Source organism: Caretta caretta, chromosome 8 (assembly GCF_965140235.1).
Source record: "Caretta caretta isolate rCarCar2 chromosome 8, rCarCar1.hap1, whole genome shotgun sequence".
NCBI classification, from domain to species: Eukaryota; Metazoa; Chordata; order Testudines; family Cheloniidae; genus Caretta; species Caretta caretta.
In genome coordinates this window covers 89,008,905-89,029,875 of record NC_134213.1, presented here as the reverse complement: position 1 = coordinate 89,029,875, position 20,971 = coordinate 89,008,905, and the positions used below count along the sequence as shown (strand labels likewise).

Below are 20,971 nucleotides of genomic sequence, written 5' to 3'. Positions count from 1 at the left end.
TGTATGCATATTAGAGCTAGGAGATTTCAGAAACATGGCCTGTTTCATACTGGAAGAATCCTTGAGCTTTCCAAAGGTTTTGTGAAAATTATGAGAGCACGAGCCAGGGCCCAGAGTAGCCTGGTGGTCAGGACACTCTCCTGGGATGGTGGAAATCCAGGCTCAGATCCCTGCTCTTCCTAATTCAGATCAGGGACTTGAACTTGGTTCTCCCATATCCCAAGTGGGATACAGAGTCCGTCTCTCTCAGTGAATGCTTACGTTATTTATACCAAGTGGAACAGCTCCAGCAGGAAAGGCAGAGAGACCCAGCCCAGAACGGCAGCAGCCTGGGGAGCAGGGCATTCACCTTCGCTGTGGGAGAATGGCAGAGTAGGGACACACATTTGACTCTCCCATGTCAGAGGTGAATGCTCTCACCCCCAGGTTACTGGCTATTCTGGGGGTCTCATTCTCTGGTTTTGACCAGAAATTTCTGGGCCTGAGAAACCTTCCTGATGACCGTTTAATCCAAACGGATACGCTCCCATCAAAAGTGTTTGTTTCGACAAAACATTTCCAACGAAGAACCCTTTTATTGAAAAGTTCCTGAATACATATGGTACCAGTAGATGCACTCAAGAATATGCTGAATAGTTTCTGGGTTTTGTAGGCCTGATAAAACTTCTTGTGCACTGCAAATAGCTTCCTCTAGATTTTAAACTGATGTAAAATGCAGTCAGTTTCATGCCCCATACCTATCCTCTACCAATTTTTGTGGTTTTACAGTCACCTTTTCCTACTCAAAAAAGGGTTTCTCTGTCCTGCTGCTGTGTGTAAGAACCACACAAACAACAGGGGAAATAGACTATATGGGGGGGTGGAGGGTGGAAATAAACAAGCTGAAACAAACAAAAAAAACCACACACAGTATTCTTAGATGTTCCATATCAGACTAAGTAAAACAATTGTCCAGACATGACTGTAATTAAATTGATACTCTCTCTTTAACCATCCCTGCTTTTCTGGACCACCTCTGCAGTGTCAATAACCTGTCTGAATGTGCGTGCCCTAATCTTCAGAGAAGGGAAGCAAATGCAAACTGCATCAGTTTCTATCTAATGCAACCTAGCCAGCAGTTTAAATCAGCTTCACAAACAGCCATAAGAGACTTTTTAGTTGGTCTTTGTTTTTAAATGTTAATTGCAAACATCTGTTAGATAAATGACATGGCCTGTAATAAGCCAAGTGTCTAAAACTTTGTTCTACAGTTAGCATGGTCTCCCATTAAGCCACTCATTGTCATGCAACATGCTCTCCGCAGTCTTTTTTAGCTGGATAAATGGATATTCTCAGCTCTCTTCGCATCTGTCACTCTTGTTAAATATATGCTCCCAGTTTATTTTTCATAATCAAATAGTCTTTATTTTTAATGGTTTGATGCCTCGTTTCGGTATTCTACCTAATCCATTATCCCGGTTTTCCATTTAATCCTAATGCATAAAGTCATGCGGCCCCTTTTATTGCACTATAAATACAACAGAAACATTTTCTCGTCAAGAAAGTGTTCCCCACTGTTGGCAGTGGATAGAGTGAAGAGTGATTGTTAAGAGTGTTATTTTATGGGCACTAGCTTAATACTGTTTCATCAACAAAGTGCAGAAGTTACAAAGGAGGTTTGATTAAAGGTTGCCAAAAAGCATCACTGTAATTTCACATTCTATCACAGGCAGGGGTGCAGAGGGGGAGCTGGGCCTCACCCTGCCTTTTTTGAGCACCCAGGATTCCCACTGAAGACAAGGGAAGTCTGGGTGCATCAGAAATGCAGGGTTGGGTTCCTATAATGAATGTGGGCCAGATGTAGGGTACCCCAGATGCCTGCAACTCATTGTAGTGGTGCATTAGTGTACAGCTAGTTTTGTAAATTAAGTCCCACTACGAATGTGGTGAACTGCACCTAGAATTGTGACAAAACTCAAGGTCTGTGGGATCAAGACAGATAAGTAAAATGTACAAAGCCTGCTTGGAAGCATAATGGCTACTGCTCATGGCGTAAGTGCAAACAAGACTCCCCCTCCTTTCCAGGTGCTTCCAGAAGCTCAAGTCTCACAGCACAGTTCATGCCTCCTGCTGTCTTGCCGGTCTTGAAGAAACTATGGCCTCACGTCTGAAGCTACGTTAACATTTAAAATGCTACAGTGGCACAACTGCAGAGCCACCGCTGAACTGCTCCAGCACTACAGGGTAGCCCCTCACTACACCGACAGGAAGGGTTCTCCAGTTGCTGCAGTTAATCCACATCCCCGAGTGGTGGTAGCAAGATTGACAGAAGACAACTTCCAGTGACCCAGCTGCACTGGGGGTTAGGTTGACTTAACTACATCTCAGAGGTGTGGATTTTTTCACACCCTTGAGAGATGTAGCTATGCCGATGGAAGTTTCCAGCATAAACCAGTCCTAGCTGACACTATGCCATGAAGTACCCTAAGAAATTTCAATACAGAAGTTTGTACCCTGGTGCTAGTCATTCCTATATAGCCTGTTAATTAGGATAGTGTTAAAACTACTTTACCTTCGTCTGTTGAATAAAGGTGGCAGCATGTACGTAGAAAGCTCTGCAGATTTGCTTGCTTTTTTAAAGTGATCATAGAGCAGCACTCTTGCTCATGCTCTGTGCTGTTTGATGGCATAGGAAGGGTTCAGAACAGCGAATGTGAGACTGAAATCATGTAACATGAGCATGGTGCCTCTCTGTGTTTAGAAATGCTCTCCCTGCGGCACAATCACTGTAACAGCCAAGTACCTCCTGCAAGTAAAACTGCCAAGGGCACTTCATGCTTCATTTCCTGCTGTCAAGGAGCAGGCTTGGGAGTGTTTGGGGACACTAGTATGAAAGGGAGGGTACTATTGCAAGAAAGCCTAATCAGGGAGGTAGGTTTTGGTTTTAGCTCTGAACACTTTCCGACCAAGGGAACTCACTCTTTTTGACAGTTTCCCATAAGTTCAACAGTCCGTTCAAATTGTTTCACTGAATACATTAGCTTTCCCTTCACAGAACACCCCTTGGCAGATGTACATGCCAAACTAGTTAGGAAAGTCGGTTTGAAGTACAAGGAAACAGAAGGGGAATTCCAGTTAGCTGTAGGGTCCAATGCCAAATACCTGTGATATTGAGACCAGCCCCACTTCAGTTCCCATTGACTTCAAAAAGCACTGGATCTGGCCTGGTGTAAGTAAGACCTAAGTTACTTTGATAACGTAACTGCTTCTAAAGTGAGGGATTAAAGAGAGAAGGAGCTCAGCTACTGAAGTACTGCTTTTCAGCATCTCATCACATTTGAAGTGACAAGTTGCTTATGTTAGCCATCTTGCCGCATAACGAGTTATGAAAAAGAATTCCAGCTTCCAAAAAATCAGTTTTGCATTTTCATAAGAAATACAATGATTAGAAAGCCAAAAAGATATCACCAAGAACTAAGTGGCTTGGTGGGAAATTCAGGTCTCTAGTAAAGCACAGTTCTGCCCCACTGGTCTATCCACTGTAGTTCAGCAGACAAACCATAAAAAGACACCCAAAAAAGGCTACAATTTCTTCTCACTCAATGAACCAACAACAAACCCACAATATTGTATATTTTATTTAAATTAACAAAACTACATTTTTTCCAGGTTGCTTAAAGCATTTTGCAAAAAGGGAACATACAACGAACAATTTACTAAGACCCAGGGGCTATTTCTGGTGTGCAAGTGGCAGTTAGTAGTTTAGCAAATATAAAGAGATATCTACACCACAGCAGACTTGTTAGTGTTGGACACACGAGATTTGGTTTTGAAGCTGCAATGAGTCTTTTGTAAATCAATCTTTACAACATGCAATGTTACACTATACTATAAAAGAAATCAGGATGAATTTATTCTAGGTACATAGATATTAGATAAAAAACTAAAGTTAAAGTAGGTTAAGGTTGCAGAGTCAAGCTCTCAAAAGTTGTGAAATGCCAGAATTGAGAATGGAAGTGCTCTGCCCCCTTGGGAATGTGTGTGTTATGTTACAGTCTTTAATTATATGCTTATCTATATTTTCTCCAGAGGACCCCTGTCTCATTATGTGAGCATATATTTATTCAATATCTTCTTTTATTCTCCTCAGTGTGGGTCCAGGCTCTATTTGACAAAACCCATCCAAACTCTGCACTGGATACAAAATTAATAATTTCCTCCTAGGGCTCTCAGAGTGCTTCAAACATTAATACATTCACACACACACACCCCTCTCACAGAGGTGGCATTTACCCATTTACGGATGGGGAACTGAGGCACAGAAATTATGGAGAAAATTGTCAAAGTTCCATTAATTTTTGGTACCGAATTTGAGAAGCCCAGAGCCTTGTTTTTAGGAGATTTAGCATTTTCATAGCACTTTACAATCTATGCTCAAAGCAGAGCACCACTCGATTTCAGTTGGAGCACTTAGCACTTCTGAAAATTCGGTCCTAGGTATCTCAAGGTGAGCAGCCGGAAACTGAAACACACACATTTAGTGATGGGGATGCTACAGACAGCAGTGTCCTTCACTACACATCCCTGACTTATCCCCACAGCAGGTCCATCATCTGCACTGGATAAGGCAGAGGGGGCCTATGGGGAGCAGGAAATAGTGCGAGATCATTAATTAAAAAATATATCATAATGTATATGTCCAAGAGAGTCATATTAAGGTTACACAGGCAAGCTTAATACTGGCATTTCCTAACTGAGTGCTTGACTTTGCAACCTTAGCAATACTGTAGTTTGTGTGTGATTTACCAGGCTTTTTTTAAAAAAAAAAAAAAAAAAAAAAAAAAGCCAACTGAAAATGATTGTGCCCTCCTCTGTCCATGGCAACTGGGAGCTGCAGGGTGACCATATTTCCCAAAGAGAAAATGGGACACCCCAGCCATTTGTCCGAAGTGACCCCCCTCTCCCCATGCAAGGCTGTCACTTGTCACTGGAACCCTGCCAGGGCCCCACTGCCTGTCAGCTCCAGAGTCCTGCAGCCCCTTGGGCTGAAGCAGAGAATGTCTCAGAGGTCTCTGGAAGTCACGGATTCTGTGACTTCCATGACCTCAGTGACAAACAGACTTATTATGCATGAGTCATCAGCAGATTTGGAACCTTTAGATTCACAGCACAAACCTCTATTACTTGAGCAATGGATAGCAGTCGACTGTCATCCTCTGCATGGACCAAGCTCTACAGAGGGATGAGACACAAACTTTGCCAGGAGTTTCAAAAGATATTTGCGGACAGCAGAAATAAGAGACTCAGGAATTCATCTTAAGCTCTGGAATAGCATGCACTCGAGTGGGCACAGACCCTTCTGCCCATCTCTCTCAGCCTCTCCCCTTCTGCCCCAGTCCCCTCCAACCCATGCCTGTCTTAGTTTTCCTCTCTTGCTCACCACAGCTCTAGCTCTTCCTCCTACTCTCCCACACACCCCCAATCCACATGGATCCTAGTCCACTCCTCTCCCTCCAGGTCTGGATCATCCCCTCTGCATTTGAAATCAGGCTGTTTCCTCCTCCACACTGCCTGGGCATTAGCAGGGAGAACACAGGACTTAATACGGTGTGCAGCACTACGGCATCCTGCAGCAGCCAAGAGCAGCAATTGCAGGGAAAGTCCTGCTCAACTGTGCAGTCTTCTGCAGGACATTGCCAGAGCTAAACTCCCCAGAGAGTCTAAGAACTGGTTAGGAAGTTTGGCCAAGTTACTAGACACTGAAAAACACTGGTTCTCACATGTTCAGTGCCGATTTGGCAGCTAAGTTCTCCAGACATTCCATCTCTGCTGAGTATGTTCCATGCTAGTGCTGCAGGCATCAAGTAGGAGTTGCCCTGCAACTGCTCCTCCCAGCTGCTGCAGGATCCTGTGCCCAGTGCCACAGCAACAGAGGAGGGAGAAAGTCTCTCCTGTGTCCTCAGTGCTCCCTCTCCTGACACCCAGGCATCATGGATGAGAAAGAGCCATCACTGGAATGCAGAGGAATGAGAAATGGAGGAAGGAGGGGTGGGGAGAGAAGGGGGTTCAGGAGCCCAATGGGTGTGGGGCAGATAGGAGGATACAAAAAAGTTGCGGGACACAAGGGCAGAAAGGTCTATAACCACTGGAGTATACTCCCCTCCAGGACTTGGAAAAGAATCCAGGAGTCCAGAGTTTCTACATTCCTCTGTCAGCAAATAGCTGTGAAACCTACTAGTAAAGTGTGCATCTCTCCCGTCTTTAGTGCCTAGTTCACACATCAGGTAACAGCCTACTACTGCTACCAGTCACTGTTAGCTTAAGTGGCAGAGGTCTGTGCTACAGACCTAAAGGTTTGAACCCTGCTAGTGACCCAACTGGGGGAAAGGGGGAGAGGGTGTCAATATGGTTAGATACAGAATATAATTTTGTGTTTTCTGTGTGTTTATGAGGAAATTGCACACCAAAGAAAACAAAATACTAAATACCTCCTCTTAAGTGAGCACTGTCCATTTTGTGCATTAATGAGGCAGGAGTCCTGTGTAAAAACCCCGGTAATTAAAGACTATCATCCTGCATACACACAAGTATTCAAATTAAGGTTCCACAGGCAACATTAATCCTGGCTTTTAACTCTTGAAGGTTTCACTTTGCACCCTTAGTGTTCATTTAGCGTGTCTACGTAAAATATAGACTACATATCCTGCCCTCCCCCAGAGATAATATACCATATTAAAGAGAGTTTACAGAGGTTCTATTTTAGTGCCACTGCTCAGTGAACACACTATAAATACTGGGCTTTTGTAGAGTTACTTCTGATGTGTCCTCAAGGAGGCTGTTGTCTCAATCTGTGTATTGTACTTCATTGTGTTTGTCCCAAGTGAGGTGTTCCAGGAGTTACTCCTGAGCCTCCTTGCGAGCCAGCTTATAAATCTCGGTTGGCCCGTCCACATGGGTGATGGTGGTGGTGAGCTGAAGCTCCTCCCCACTACTTACTCCCAGGTCACCTGAAATACAAAGCTACATTTCAGCTTGATGCACAAAGAAGGACCTGGGAACTAGAGAGTGACTGCCAGGTTAAATTTCCCTAGAGTTTGGGTTTTGGAAAGAATAAGCTTTTCTAAAACTGAGGACTACGAAGGGTTTCCATGTAGTCAGATTCATTTGAAGAGAAGAATGTTCCCTTGCAGTGGTTTCAGTCCAAAACAAACAAACACTGTTACATGAGCTAATGATGAAGAGCCACTGTGTTACTGAAAGATATTCCAAGGAAACCAACTGTAAACTCAGTAAACAAACTATTTAGTTCCATTCCTCAGTCTTGTCTTTCACTTCCTCCACCACAGCTACACAATGCTGTCCCCAGGCTATTTCAAGTTAGTATTCATATGCAATTAAGAGCCACACCAAAGCCCAGTTTACCATTTGATTGATCTTCACCATAATTCTTGTGTGATGGAGCATATAGGAACATAAGAGCAAAGACGTAAAGGTTCCACATCCCGTAGATGCCAGTGAAGAAGGCACTGTTCACTTGTATTGTGAAGTCCCCCCATTTCCAATGGCCTTCAGTCACCTGTCCACGAGAAAGCAGAGATTCAATAGGGACAGATAGGTAAAGAGAATTCTCCTATAATGAGCAAGCACCTACAAAGCAAATATGTTTCTAAGAGCAGCTACATAGAAATCTGAAATTAAGACAGAATGAAGTACATGGACAATTCATGTCCAGACAAACACATCAAAGTAAAGCCTATACTAAAAAGTCTCTTCCCCTGCCACCAGTCTATAAGGAATGGCACATGCAACAACATTCATATTAGAAACTTTATTCATCTTTGGTTTTTTAAAAACTAACAAAATTTAATCTCAGAACATTCAAGTTAGATCATTCCAGTCATTCAAGACTTTAGTGAGAGGATAATCATATTCAAGCAGTACCTGGGAGACTAGCTATGTCTGAAAACTTTAGAGGGTCTATAAATAAACCTTTTATAGAAGAAAACAGCATGAATAATGCAAAGATCTAATGGCATCCAACATGTCTCACTGCTTCTGTCTTACGGCAGAGACCTATGCCTGATAGCACTAGTTCCAGATATAAAGAGAAAGACAGGAGACTCTATGGAGAGTTAAGAAAACAGTAATTTAATATTAATCTTTTGAAAACAATGAAATGCATGAGCTGTGCACCTTAAGACTGCCTTCCATTTTAAAGCCAAATGAACAAGCCATTTGGGGCCATACCCTACCATTGACTTTAAAGCAGAATTCCCCATAGAAAACAAGGGTGCTCTGCTTTAAAGAAAGAAAGACAGTGGCAGAACAGAGTCTTTAAACAAACAAAAATACCAAACTTGATGCAAGTAACCAGACAAAATGATTTGCCAGATTTGAGGTAGACCTTCAAGCCAACTGCTTCAATTGAACAGATTTTTAGATCAGAGTTATCTTACCATGCCAATCAAACTACGGCATTGTTTTCATATGCAAAGGGAACACAGAGACTAGATTCTCTAACATAGTATGTCTGAGGGTACTTCTGTGCATGACTCAACAGTAGTAGTAAAACTGGCAAGAAAATAAAATCCCTTTGTGTGAAAAAATTTCACCTTTTTGAAAAAGTTTTCATCACAAGCAGAGATGAAACATCCAAAATTTTTTTCACAGGAAAGGATTTCAAGAAAAACTCCATTTTGCTTCTCCCAAAACCGAATCTTTCAGCTGCCCATCATCAGTTTTGCTTTCTGCCTGCAGTGAAGCTGACCCGCTCCTCCCAATTCCTGCAGCCAAAGAACTGGGGCTCTCAGTCCCCCCCCACCCCAGTGCCTAGCTGGGGAGATGTCTTTTCAATTTCACCTACAGAAAAGAAGCCCCCCCCAAGCAAAACTGAAATTGTCCTACAACCGACATTTTCCTTGGGAAAAGAGCATTACTCTTTAGAAAATTCAGACGAAAAAGTTTCAGAACAGATCTACTTTCAAAGTAGAAAGGAGTTTGACTATTTTATAACTTGTAAGGGTGTATCCATTGTATTTCTTCAACTAAAGCCTGCATGTTTATGTACAATTGCGATTGCCGCCTTACACCTGAGGCCAATAAAACATCTTAACAATGGAAAGTCATCTTGGGAGGCTGTAGTCCTGGGAACTGGTCAGGAGAGTGAAGGGGTTTATTCTCAGAAGAATATTGTGGGGTAGACCTTCAAGAGGGTGCATGGTGTTTTACCTGTGCAACTTAAAACATAGCCGAATACCCTATAGTTTTATTATACTTATATATCTAGATCTATAGGCTAAATCCACGTTCAGAGGGAAGAGAGCACACTCTCGCTTTCTCGTCTCTCCTCCCCCTCCCCAAAAAAACAAACAGTTAGAGCATTTAAGACTACAAAATCAAGCACTCAAAAGTTAAACACCAGAATTAAAAAAATCACAGACACACACACCCCAGACAAGTTCATGGAGGACAGGTCCATCAACGGCTATTAGACAGGATGGGCAGAGATGGTGTTCCTAGACTGTTGGCTAGAAGCTAGGAATGGGCAATATGGGGGTGGATCACTTGATTACCTGTTCTGTTCATTCCCTCTGGGGCATCTGGCATTGGCCACTGTCAGAAGACAGGGTACTGGACCAGATGGACCACTGGTCTGACCCAGTATGGCTGTTCTTCCAATTAAGGTTTCCTATGCAACCTCAATTCGGCCCCCTTGTGAACATGTATTATGACACAGTCTGTAATTGCATCCTCACATATTAGAGAGATTTTCAAAGAAAAAGGTCACCAGAATTTTTTTTTTAAACATGGAAACCCGGCCCCACCACACCACCACTACCTTCATATTGCAAATGGTTAAACTATTTTTCCTCAAATCTGGGGGCGGGGGGGGGAAGCTGTCCTGAGGCAGGTGTCAGAGTAGCAGCCGTGTTAGTCTGTATCTGCAAAAAGAAAAGGAGTACTTGTGGCACCTTAGAGACTAACACATTTATTTGAGCATAAACTTTCGTGAGCTACAGCTCACTTCATCGGATGCATTCAGTGGAAAATACAGTGGGGAGATTTATATACACAGAACATGAAACAATGGGTGTTACCATACACACTGTAACGAGAGTGATCAGGTAAGGTGAGCTATTACCAGCAGGAGAGCGGGGGTGGGACTTTTGTAGTGATAATCAAGGTGGGCCATTTCCAGCAGTTGACAACAACGTCTGAGGAACAGTGGGGGCAGGGCAGCGGGCGCAAAGTGGGGGAATAAATATGGGGAAATAGTTTTACTTTGTGTAATGACCCATCCACTCCCACTCTTTATTCAAGCCTAAGTTAAATGTATCCAGTTTGCAAATTAATTCCAATTCAGCAGTCTCTCATTGGAGTCTGTTTTTGAAGTTTTTTTGTTGAAGAATTGCCACTTTTAGGTCTGTAATCGAGTGACCAGAGAGATTGAAGTGTTCTCCAACTGGTTTTTGAATGTTATAATTCTGGATGTCTGATTTGTGTCCATTTATTCTTTTACTTGGAGACTGTCCAGTTTGGCCAACGAACATGGCAGAGGGGCATTGTTGGCACATGATGGCATATATCACATTGGTAGATGTGCAGGTGAACGAGACTCTGATAGTGTGGCTGATGTGATTAGGCCCTATGATGGTGTCCCCTGAATAGATATGTGGACACAGTTGGCAACGGGCTTTGTTGCAAGGATAGGTTCCTGGGTTAGTGGTTCTGTTGTGTGATGTGTGGCTGCTGGTGAGTATTTGCTTCAGGTTGGGGGGCTGTCTGTAAGCAAGGACTGGCCTGTCTCCCAAGATCTGTGAGAGTGATGGGTCGTCCTTCAGGATAGGTTGTAGATCCTTGATGATGCGTTGGAGAGGTTTTAGTTGGGGGCTGAAGGTGACAGCTAGTGGTGTTCTGTTATTTTCTTTGTTGGGCCTGTCCTGTAGTAGGTAACTTCTGGGTACTCTTCTGGCTCTGTTCCTCAGACGTTCTTGTCAACAGCTGGAAATGGCCCACCTTGATCATCACTACAAAAGGTTCCCCCCGCCCTGCTCTCCTGTTGGTAAATGCTCACCTTACCTGATCACTCTCGTTACAGTGTGTGTGGTAACACCCATTGTTTCATGTTCTCTGTGTATATAAATCTCCCCACTGTATTTTCCACTGAATGCATCCGATGAAGTGAGCTGTAGCTCACGAAAGGTGATGCTCAAATAAATGTGTTAGTCTCTAAGGTGCCACAAGTACTCCTTTTCTTTTTGTCCTGAGGCAGACACTCAGTATGAAAAATTTCAACCCAAACAGTTAACTTTTTGGCAAACTTAAACAACTGACAACAGGGTCTTATAATGGGAAAGATCAGGCAGCCTTAATAATAAGCAGACACTACCAGCCCAGCTTACAATCTATGCATTCCTGTGTCCTCTGTACTAGGATATAACCAATATGTTGGCTACTTAGGAATTTGGATACTGCACTCTCTCATACCCAGTTTGGTTTCAGCACACTTACCTGACTGACAATGAAGAAGATGATAGTCATTGCTGCACAGGCCAGAGTGATGAGCATCAAGAACTTGAACCTAAAAATCAGCCCCTATTTAGAGAGAGGACACTGGTCATAGTAATGGAACAGACAATCCCATTTCAATTTTTGGCTTCTACAAGATGGAAGTTGGAAAAAAGATTAGTCCAAAACCACAAAACCCACAACCACCCACTCGCTCCTTTGTCCTACACTGGTGACAGCCAGTATTCTCTGTTCCCCACACGTCTGCATTCCTGCCAGTTACATTGTGTGGGGTGTAGAGGTCTTGACTGCTACTGCTTTCCATTACATTTGCTCCTGTGAAATTAAACGGATTTACTTAGTGCTAATGTGAAGGAAACACTTGAGTTTAAGCAACAAGGTTTCATTAAATTAACAGCACGTCTGTGGCTTCCTTGATAAATCAGATATGCTTTCTTTCTAGAACATATATCTGTGATGAGGGTTTGTTAGGTTATACCAGGAGTGATCTACTTTACAAATGTTTTCTGTTTCTGTAAGTGTAACGAGTTCATGTGAGGAGAGTGCAAACTTTCCTTATCTAATTTTCTTTGGCCGAGAATTTAAGGAGACTAAATGAATGTTGGGTTGTAGATTAAAGACATCAAACAAATGACATAAATTTATATGGTTTGGGGGGGCTTATCACAGACTTTGTTTGCTTTTTTAAATCTGTTTTGAATTTAACAAAGACAGATTTTAGTTATGTTAGTTTTGAATCACACTGACTCGGGCACCTTGGGGGAGTGAGGACATTTTACAAGTTAGTTTGTGCACAGCTGCTATTGTGCAGCAGGTGGGCTGAGGTGGCAAGACTGAAGGCCTCAGGGCAAGGACTGTCTTTTTGTTAAGCGTTTGCACAGTGCCTAGAGCAGTGGAGCCCTAAGCTCTATTGCAACACAAATTCATAATACCGGTGCCATGCTTTTAACTCAAGGAAAAAGATGAAAGAAGAGCTAAGACTTTGGGGAAATGTCTGCAAAAATCCAGATTTTCTTATTGGAACAAGTAATGTACCTTTTAATGAGTCACAAACAACCTGATTAGACACAGAATTTGACTCATCAGACCATTGTCTACCCAAGTTTTATGGACACAAATCTTTATCACCAAGACAACAACAGGCATTCTTGGCTTGACTGCAACTCTATCTTGGCTCCTTCTTCTGCTCCGCAACAGCAATTAAAGAGGAATGAGTACAGCTCTGACCAGAGGCCAGCATGGCCTAAGGAGAGGATGGCAAACCAGGAACTCTGGATTTTTAATCCTGTTCCGATGCAGACTCTCTTGAGTGGTTTGGGCAAGTCACATGAGCACCCTGCATCATTTTCCTCATCTGTAATAATAGTGCTTTACATCAGTAGATCTCAAAAGGTTTTACCACCTGGCCACACCACTCTGAAGAGAAACACAGAGTGGATTGGGAGTAAATGCCTACGAGTACATTGGGCAGATTAGTGTTTGTCAAGTACTTTGAAGACTGAAAGCATTAGGTGGGGGCTAAACATCAGAACGAAGAAAAGTTGCCTGCCTTTTTGTGAACTGACATTAGGATGGTTTTGGCAGCATGAGAAAGCTGGTAAAATACGAAGTTTTCTAAATGATGGAAAAAAAGCTAATGAGGGTGGATACAGTTTTTCTGGTAGATTATCAGTAGCCTTTTTGGAATACTAAAGCAATGAGCGCATGAACATGCACACCTTTAATCCAACAAGGGTTTTCTAACCTCATAATGAAGCCTGCGAGCCTTGCTCATTGCTGGGAGGCTGGATTGTTTCCCACTAATGTTTCTGAACACTTGAAACACCATGAAACACAAAAACAGGAAGTAGAGGCAAAGGCAGATTCCTGCAACTATAATAAATGCCATCTGAGCAGTAAAGTTAAAGGAAACAGCTACTTGACAAAGCAGGAGATTGAAGAAAATATTATCCAGGTAATTAGAACTTTACAAAAGTAAACTAATTATTGCAATAATCCTAATTCAGGCTTCTAGTATGTATTAAATAGAAGCTTCTGTCTGAGTGCTTCACGGTCCCTTCCCCAGCTCAGTCCCAGAGCCAACGCTCCGGTTGTTCCCCACACATTTAACATGGTGTTAACGAGGGATAAAATATTAAAACTCCTGCAGGCTAAAAAGGCTAAGCTGGAACTGTCACTTCTGCTCCGCTGGTATAAAGAGACAAGGCTTAGCAGAGAAGACGAGAAGTAATAACCAACCAACATGCGATCTAGCAGACTCCTGTAAGAGGACTGGGATGCTGAGGAAGTGAAACTAATCACATTACCTTATCTTAGCCTGGTAATAAAAATTAAATGCAGCTAAAAGCACTTCCAGCCTGACCAGGCAAATTTAAAAAGCAATTTGTATAAATGCTGTAGGACCACGCTTCCAAGTGTCAGCAATTAAATGAACTGCCCCAGAGAAAAACAGCTCTAGTTCAGACCAGGAGAAGAAACAGCACGAAGGGTGCAGTTTAGACAGGGTTCAGAGAGAACAGGATTTTTTCTAGAATCACTAACTCAAGATGTGCCATTTCCTAGACTTTCTGCAGTTTGAGGCAGATGCTAATTTTTCGAATAATTTCCATTATCTCAATACTAATCTCAGAATTCATTCTTGCAGCAAAATCTACAGGCTGCACTAGTATTTTATAGCAGTGTCCCCCTATAGAGCCATAAAGTTGTTCATTCAAAGGCAACTCTGGATCTTCTACTATATTCGAGTCAGAAACCAATTTCCTAGTCCCATTTTACCAAAGCGAACAGGCTTTTCATCAGGTTCCATAAGTACTTTGAGAAAGTGAAATTTTTAGTTACTAAAATGTATTTCTCACTCCAAAAACCTAACACAAAATAAATGCTACTGCATAAAAACAGATAGAAGGATACAGCCAGCTCCGTGCCAACATCTGTGGTCCAGATACTGTAGAATGGATTTTTCAGTTGTACCCCTCTAAAAATAGGAGAGAATTCAGGGCAATCAGAATTCACGAGCAAAGAGTCAAAGATACAGTAAAATACACATTTCTATACAGCTAACTTAACAGTTTGGAAAAATGAGTAATGTTATTTTGCAGTTTGGGAGTGTATATGGGGAGGTGGGTGGGGAAACTTCAGTTTACATTCCAGTGGATGCATAATCTTACAAAAACTGTTCCAACACAACTTCACGGTACTATAAAAGCCAAAGGAAAAGACTTCTTGTCTCTTTGCAAGAAAAATGGTGAAGCAAATGGTTGGACAGTTGCGGTCAGCATTGGGGGGGGGGGGAGGGGTGTCCAAAAGTGACTTGTATCAGCTATGCAAGTCATAGCATTTTTAAAATATGCATTGTTTATGGTGTCAAGCACACTGGCTGAGAAGGAATTCTTGTCACTTGCACAGTATTAAACCTCCTTTTCAATTATGCAGAATTATAACGATTCCACATTGCTTCAAAAAAGCGTTCGTTGGAAATGGATAGGGTACAGCTAATAAAAATCTTCCTCATGTAAGTGTTAAGACAGGAAAAAGGGATGAACCTTTCATATACAACAATATAAGAGACTGGGCTAACTTTTATGTCTTGATGACATGTACCAATGAAGCGATACTGTAAGGAATTGTATTTTAGCCCACAATGGGTACAGAGCTGGATAAGAGCCTCATTAAAAAAAAAAAAAAAGACAGGACTAGGTCTACTGCATTTTCATCCGGAAGCTCACTCACTGTTCCAATGCAGCTTTCTGAGATTACTCAATATACCCTTTGACCTACAAGTCAAAAAAAATTTTTTTTGTCCTGTGACAGGTAATATTTCCATGCTTTGTGAATTTATGTGTAGGCAGGCAAAGAGCTATCTTTTATCTCTTTCTCTCACTTTCAGTCATTTTCCAGTAAGAAGTCTACTTTTAAGTAATGCAATCTAATCTGGAAGGGAAAACTTAAACTGGGGAAATTGCTACTGGGATGTCTAAGAAATTGAACTCTGGGCCTGGAGGAAATTGAGTTATAAGAGGGCTAATGACTTGAATACCTAGCCTGAGGAAAAGGGACTTGCCATTCCTTTCCCCAAGGAGCACAGAAAGGTGGCTGGTGAATACCAGTGTTGGCATGAGGAGACCCAAATGGCCTGAAGAGTGCGAAGCCTTTGTACCAACTTTTCAATCCTTGTCTCAATAAAGCTATTAGAAAAAGGCAAACCAACATGGACTCAGTGTAAAGATCAATTGTATCCCCCTGTAAAATTGTATGCCCCTGTAAAAAGAGGGCAGCACCTGAGATCAGAGCACAATTGTATTATCACTACAGAGTGTAAGAGAAAAAAAAGTCTCCCTTACCTCTCGCACATGTCAAAGATGAAAAGGCAGAAGGCACCAACAGCTATGGGCCCAACCTGTTTCCAGTACCCAGAAAAACGATTTCGTTCATTTTGATCCTAATGAATCAAGCCATGATAAAAAAAAGTTAATTTATGGAAGGGGGGAAAAAAAGTGACTGAATTATGCACGCACAGTGAGGCTGATAGCAAAGGACATTCCTAAGTCAAGAAAGAGGTTACTTACTAGGTGCTGTTTTGTGTCAGCTCTGTGCATATCCATGGTGGGATATGGCATCTCAGATTTCGAGCTGCATAACTTCACGGGGAAGCCATGTTCATTGGAGGATACATGAAAGAGCTTGTGAGAGCGAGACATCATTGCCCTATCCCAGAGGTGGGCAAACAATGGCCCAGGGGCCGGATCCAGCCCGTCAGGGCTTTGGATCCAGCCCGCAAGATTATCACCCCCATGGTGCTGTGGTCCCCACGTCCCTGCTGGAAGCTGCCGGCACCACGTCCCTGAGGCCCCTTGGGAGGTGGGGTAGAGGGCTCTGTGCACTGCCCTCACGTCCCCCACAGCTCCCATTGGTTGGGAACAGGAAACTGTAGCCATTGGGAGTTTCGGGGGAGGTATCCACAGGGGAGGGCAGTGCGCGGAGCTCTCTGCCCCCCACCCCCACCACAGCAGCCGCAGGAATGTGGTGCCAGCCGCTTCTGGGAGTGGCACGGGGCCAGGGCAGGCATGGAGACTGTCTTAGCCCTGCTGCGTGCCACTGCCACCCCAGAATCATTCCAAGTAAGCGGCACCCCGCAGCCCAACCCCCTGCCCTGAGCCCCCTTGTACACCCCAACCCCTGCCCTGAGCCCCCTTGTACACCCCAACCCCTGCCGCACCCCTCCTGCATCCCTGCCCTAAGCCCCCTGCCCCGAGCCCCTTCCTGCACACCGCACCCCAACCCCCTGCCCTATATTCATGGCCCTGCATGCAATTTCCCCACACTGATGGGGCCCTCGGGCCAAAACCTTTGCCCACCCCTGCCCTGCCCTACCCTAATATGGGAATGCAGTCCCGCCCCCCAAACAACTGCCTCTGTTCCTTCTCCCAAACCACACAGTCCTGATGTCATACAGACTTCTGAGTAGAGGGGAAGGTGGGCAAGTAGTGAGAATGCACAGAGGTGACTCCCAAAGAAGAATTACTGATAAGTAACCTCTCAGCTTTGAGGGCATCTGTACATTTCTATTTGTGGGAAATTAACAAGCAGCATGTCCATCCGGAGGAAAGTAGGTGAGGAGTTCTGCTTAAACTTAGGACTTGTCTATGTGGTACATTAACAGGCAGTAGGGATCTTTAAGTGCCCATTAGAAGCGTCCACATGGGCCAGTTAGTGTGTGACATGCTGGTGTGATTTAGAATTTACACCCCATTTAGCCAAGCCCATAGACTAACACTGTTCTGCCAGTCTGGGCACTGGAGCACTATGCGATTTCCAAGGAAGAGATCTGATGAAAAATGTGCACAACACTCCAAATTGTTGCTTTGCAAACATTTAGTTTCCACCGGGGAGCTTGTCTAAAGCAACCACTGATGCTGCATTTGCTCTTGGGGAGAGGGTTTTTAAAGCAGGAGATGCTCGTTTCCTAGCTAAGATGTATACATCTAAACCAGCGTGAAAGTCTGGTTGGTAACAGTTTCTCCCTAGCATTTATTCACATATGCTACAAACAACTTATCGGATTTCTAAAGGGAACAAGATACTCTTTACTCTATAGTCACACCCACCATCATATGCTCTCCACAAAAGATTATCCAAAATGACAGAAGCATGGCATAGAAGATTCCTTGTCGAATATCTCCAAAGAGCAACATCCAAGTCCAGTCAAATCCAATGGAAAACCACTCTACTGGGATGTTTATGAACGTCATGGAAATCCCAAGAGCAAAGATTACCCTGGAGAAGCAGACAGAACAGAATCCCTTTCTATTTCAAAGAAAGGACCAGGAGGACTAAGTCAAAGGAGCTCAAACTTCATGAAGAAGTAGAGGTTTCCTCCTTTTTGCCACGATACTTTCCTGTTGGCCCACCCACATAGCAGTATTGTTATCCTGTCTCCACAGAGACACCCTTAACGAAGGGTGACTCAGTAACTGGGAAGAAATGTATCTATTTCAAACAAAGCTCATGCTTAGGAGTTAAAATGGAAAACCAGTTGCTGTTTTCAAAGGACTGGTTGGGCAGTCAAATTCTTATGGTGCTAATCCTACACATGCACCCACAGGCAGAGGGGACCCTGATGCAGCAGCCTAGGGCATTTCTGCCACATTAGGAGATCAGAATTTGGGGAGCTGACGCAGAGGGTACAGACACTGTCTGCTACACAGCCCTGCAGGGACTTCCCGTGCATCACCAAAAAGTTTTGGGAGGCAAATTCTGTGGCTCCATGATTGCTGTGAGAGAATGGCAGAAGGGTCTAGTCACTCACACACAGGAGGAATGTATCAGCTATACAGACTATTGCAGAACAAAGACTGCAACAGAGGTTGAAGAGCAGCTCTGCTGCCACATTGGCTTGGCAAAGAGTGGGGAAGGAAGGAAATTGGATCCACAGGGATTGCAATCTAGCACATGGCCAGTTTACCCAGGCTTTGCATGAGGCATACATTTTGGCCTAAATCTTATGTGTTGTCTGGATCACAGTGAGTTACTTGTCTACTCACTTTTCCAGCAGGACAGGAGCGCGTGTCATCATCGTGATCCGTCTCCAATACCAAACCATGATGATGAAGATGCTGGGCGTGAGGAAGGTTTTCATTGCAAACCATACCTTTGTAAAACCTCCATTTTGATGGATACCCTGAGGATACAAGTTTAAATGTGGGAGCTGTACAATATTTCACTTTCCTTATTTACAGACAAGATCAGATTTGCATTATCCTGTTATAGTCACAGGGCCTGACAGAAATTCCAATAGTCTGAACTACAGCCACTTAACATTAAAGAGTATTGCTTGTGAAATGCACAGCTGAAGTGTTTGACAAAATGGAAAGAGCTGTACACCACTGTTTAATGTGTCCTGACCATTCAGTCCAAGTAGAATTTTTAGGACTCCTGATAACTAATGCAAATATTGCACCACTTCTGTTTTTATCAATTTCTGGTTATTTGGAAATCTACTATTTTAGTACTGGTGTTTAATAGGTATATTTTTTCATACAATTTAATCAATAAAAGTTGCCATGCATTTAAACAAAATTAATTTATTCAAACATGAAAATTAGTCAACTTAATATTAAATGAGGAATGGGGAGGGATGAGGACATACATGATGGTAACCCCAATAAATACTGGGAGCTAATAGGCAAATTGATCATTGCTCCAGAAATAGTTCCGATCAACAGCCAAAACAGTGAGAGCAGAGAGACCAGCTCTACTGCATTAAATGGTGGTAAACAGGAGAACCATTTTTAGGCTCTCGGCACCTTGATGGACAAAATTATCCAAGACTGAAATGGGGGATAGACAAAGACACTTGACACATTTGTTGAAATCAAAGGTGACAGGATTAAAAGAGTTTCCTCTTCAAGTGCTATTATTCTAGGTCTCCTATTTCCTCTCATCCCTTATTTCAAGTTCTATGCCTAGAGTGGCCATGTAATATGAGGCATATTTTTCCAGTTTAATTAAACTCTGATCCAAAGCCAGACTGTATGCAATAGAGAAATGTTAGTCGGGCATAGTAAAACTGCGGGCTTCTGGAGTCAATCAAGAAAGAGATTAGAATAGCAGTGAATTATCCTACAAGCGAAGTCAGCATGGTGGGAAAGGGGAGGGATAATAGCTAGAAGAGAATAGTCAAAGAAGAGATCCATTGGGAAAAGGGGCTGCACTGACAGTGGGAGTTATACAAGTTGACTGACCTTAGAAAATACGTCACTATACTCTTACTAGGGAATAGAGCAATTGTGGTTTTGTACAGAACAGAGAAATGGGAAGGAGTTTTGCCATCAGTCATGGGTTACTTTACCACAGTAAAATCATAAGCCCAATAAAGGTTGGATTCTACAGGTATCCTCCCACCTTTGACACAGCAGTGAGTCTACATTAAACACCTACTCTAGAGGAGACGGGAGCCCAGAGCAAAGATAGAAATGAAACATGCACACTTACCACCAGGCGAACATCCTTTATTTCCCCAATTCCCACATTAATTAGTTTCCTTTCATTCACAGGGAGTCGAATGTTGAGGAGGTAGAATTTGTGAGCCACAGTTCCAATTTCCATGAAAGGGAGCACATCACAATCATAGTATCGGCCTTCATGCTCTATGGTCTAGTGGAATAGCAGAGAGAGGGAAAATACAAAGGGGTCAGCTTTGTTCACTTTTATTTGGACTTCTAAGATGATAAATCGATAGTTGTAAAGCAGTAACTAGTCCTTCCAGGGGCTCTAATTTGGAGATGTACAGCATAGACTTCTTGTTTCATCACATCCCAACCTTTCCCCTTTTAGGGAACCGGGAAGTAAGTACTAATAAATATAAAAAGAAAGCAAATCCACATGGAGAAGCAGTTCATTATGTATCAACCAGTTTTCTCTGAAAATATAAATTGATGAACATATTTTAGCCCTTTTCTTCCTGAACAGTAACAATTTGCTTCAATACTATAACTACTGCCCGTTTTAATCCGTGGCCAAAAAGAAGTTCATAGGTGTCACTATGCTATATGCTATGGTTACTCAGAACTTCCTGTGGTAGCAAGGGTAGGTTACAAATCCTCTTGGTCTGGCTTTTCTTAACAGAGTTAAAGGAGACTCTCTGTTAGCAGAACAGGGCTTGATACATGGTTGAACAGTTCCAATTCCACCCAGTAGAGCCTATAGGTGCACATTCAACTAGCCAGTTAATTGCAGCATTAGTCAGTAATATCGGTACTGTTAAATTATTCCGCTTGTTTCACAGCGCAGATCACTACAATACAATCAAGTGTACTTAGGCATGTTCATTTTAAAAGTTATTTTATTGTGTAGAAGTTTTAGAATGTAAGTCATGCATTTTTAATGTTCAATTTTCATACAGAAAGACTTACAAATAAATACAGGTAGTGAATATAATAAGTAATAGAAATTGTATTTAGACCCC

At 42.8% G+C, this 20,971-nt stretch overlaps 2 protein-coding genes across 3 annotated transcripts in view; both read right to left on the bottom strand.

Moving 5' to 3' along the window:
* The window catches only part of DIRAS3 (DIRAS family GTPase 3), a 41,496-nt gene extending 38,813 nt beyond the window's left edge, over positions 1–2,683 (bottom strand). Inside the window, exon 1 of the mRNA XM_048859999.2 lies at positions 2,552–2,683. The gene's annotated coding sequence lies outside the window, so the exon portion shown is untranslated. The remainder of the gene's footprint in view (positions 1–2,551) is intronic.
* A 916-nt stretch (positions 2,684–3,599) lies between these two features.
* The window catches only part of WLS (Wnt ligand secretion mediator), a 117,023-nt gene continuing 99,651 nt past the window's right edge, over positions 3,600–20,971 (bottom strand). For both annotated transcript variants that reach the window (XM_048859995.2, XM_048859994.2), the window contains exons 4-12: positions 19,999–20,160; positions 18,549–18,685; positions 17,613–17,781; positions 15,849–15,946; positions 14,419–14,482; positions 13,253–13,396; positions 11,491–11,574; positions 7,402–7,555; positions 3,600–6,986 (exon numbers count right to left, since the gene is read on the bottom strand). In XM_048859995.2, coding sequence (XP_048715952.1) covers positions 6,877–6,986; positions 7,402–7,555; positions 11,491–11,574; positions 13,253–13,396; positions 14,419–14,482; positions 15,849–15,946; positions 17,613–17,781; positions 18,549–18,685; positions 19,999–20,160 — 1,122 coding nt within the window. In that variant the 3' untranslated portion in view covers positions 3,600–6,876. The remainder of the gene's footprint in view (positions 6,987–7,401; positions 7,556–11,490; positions 11,575–13,252; positions 13,397–14,418; positions 14,483–15,848; positions 15,947–17,612; positions 17,782–18,548; positions 18,686–19,998; positions 20,161–20,971) is intronic.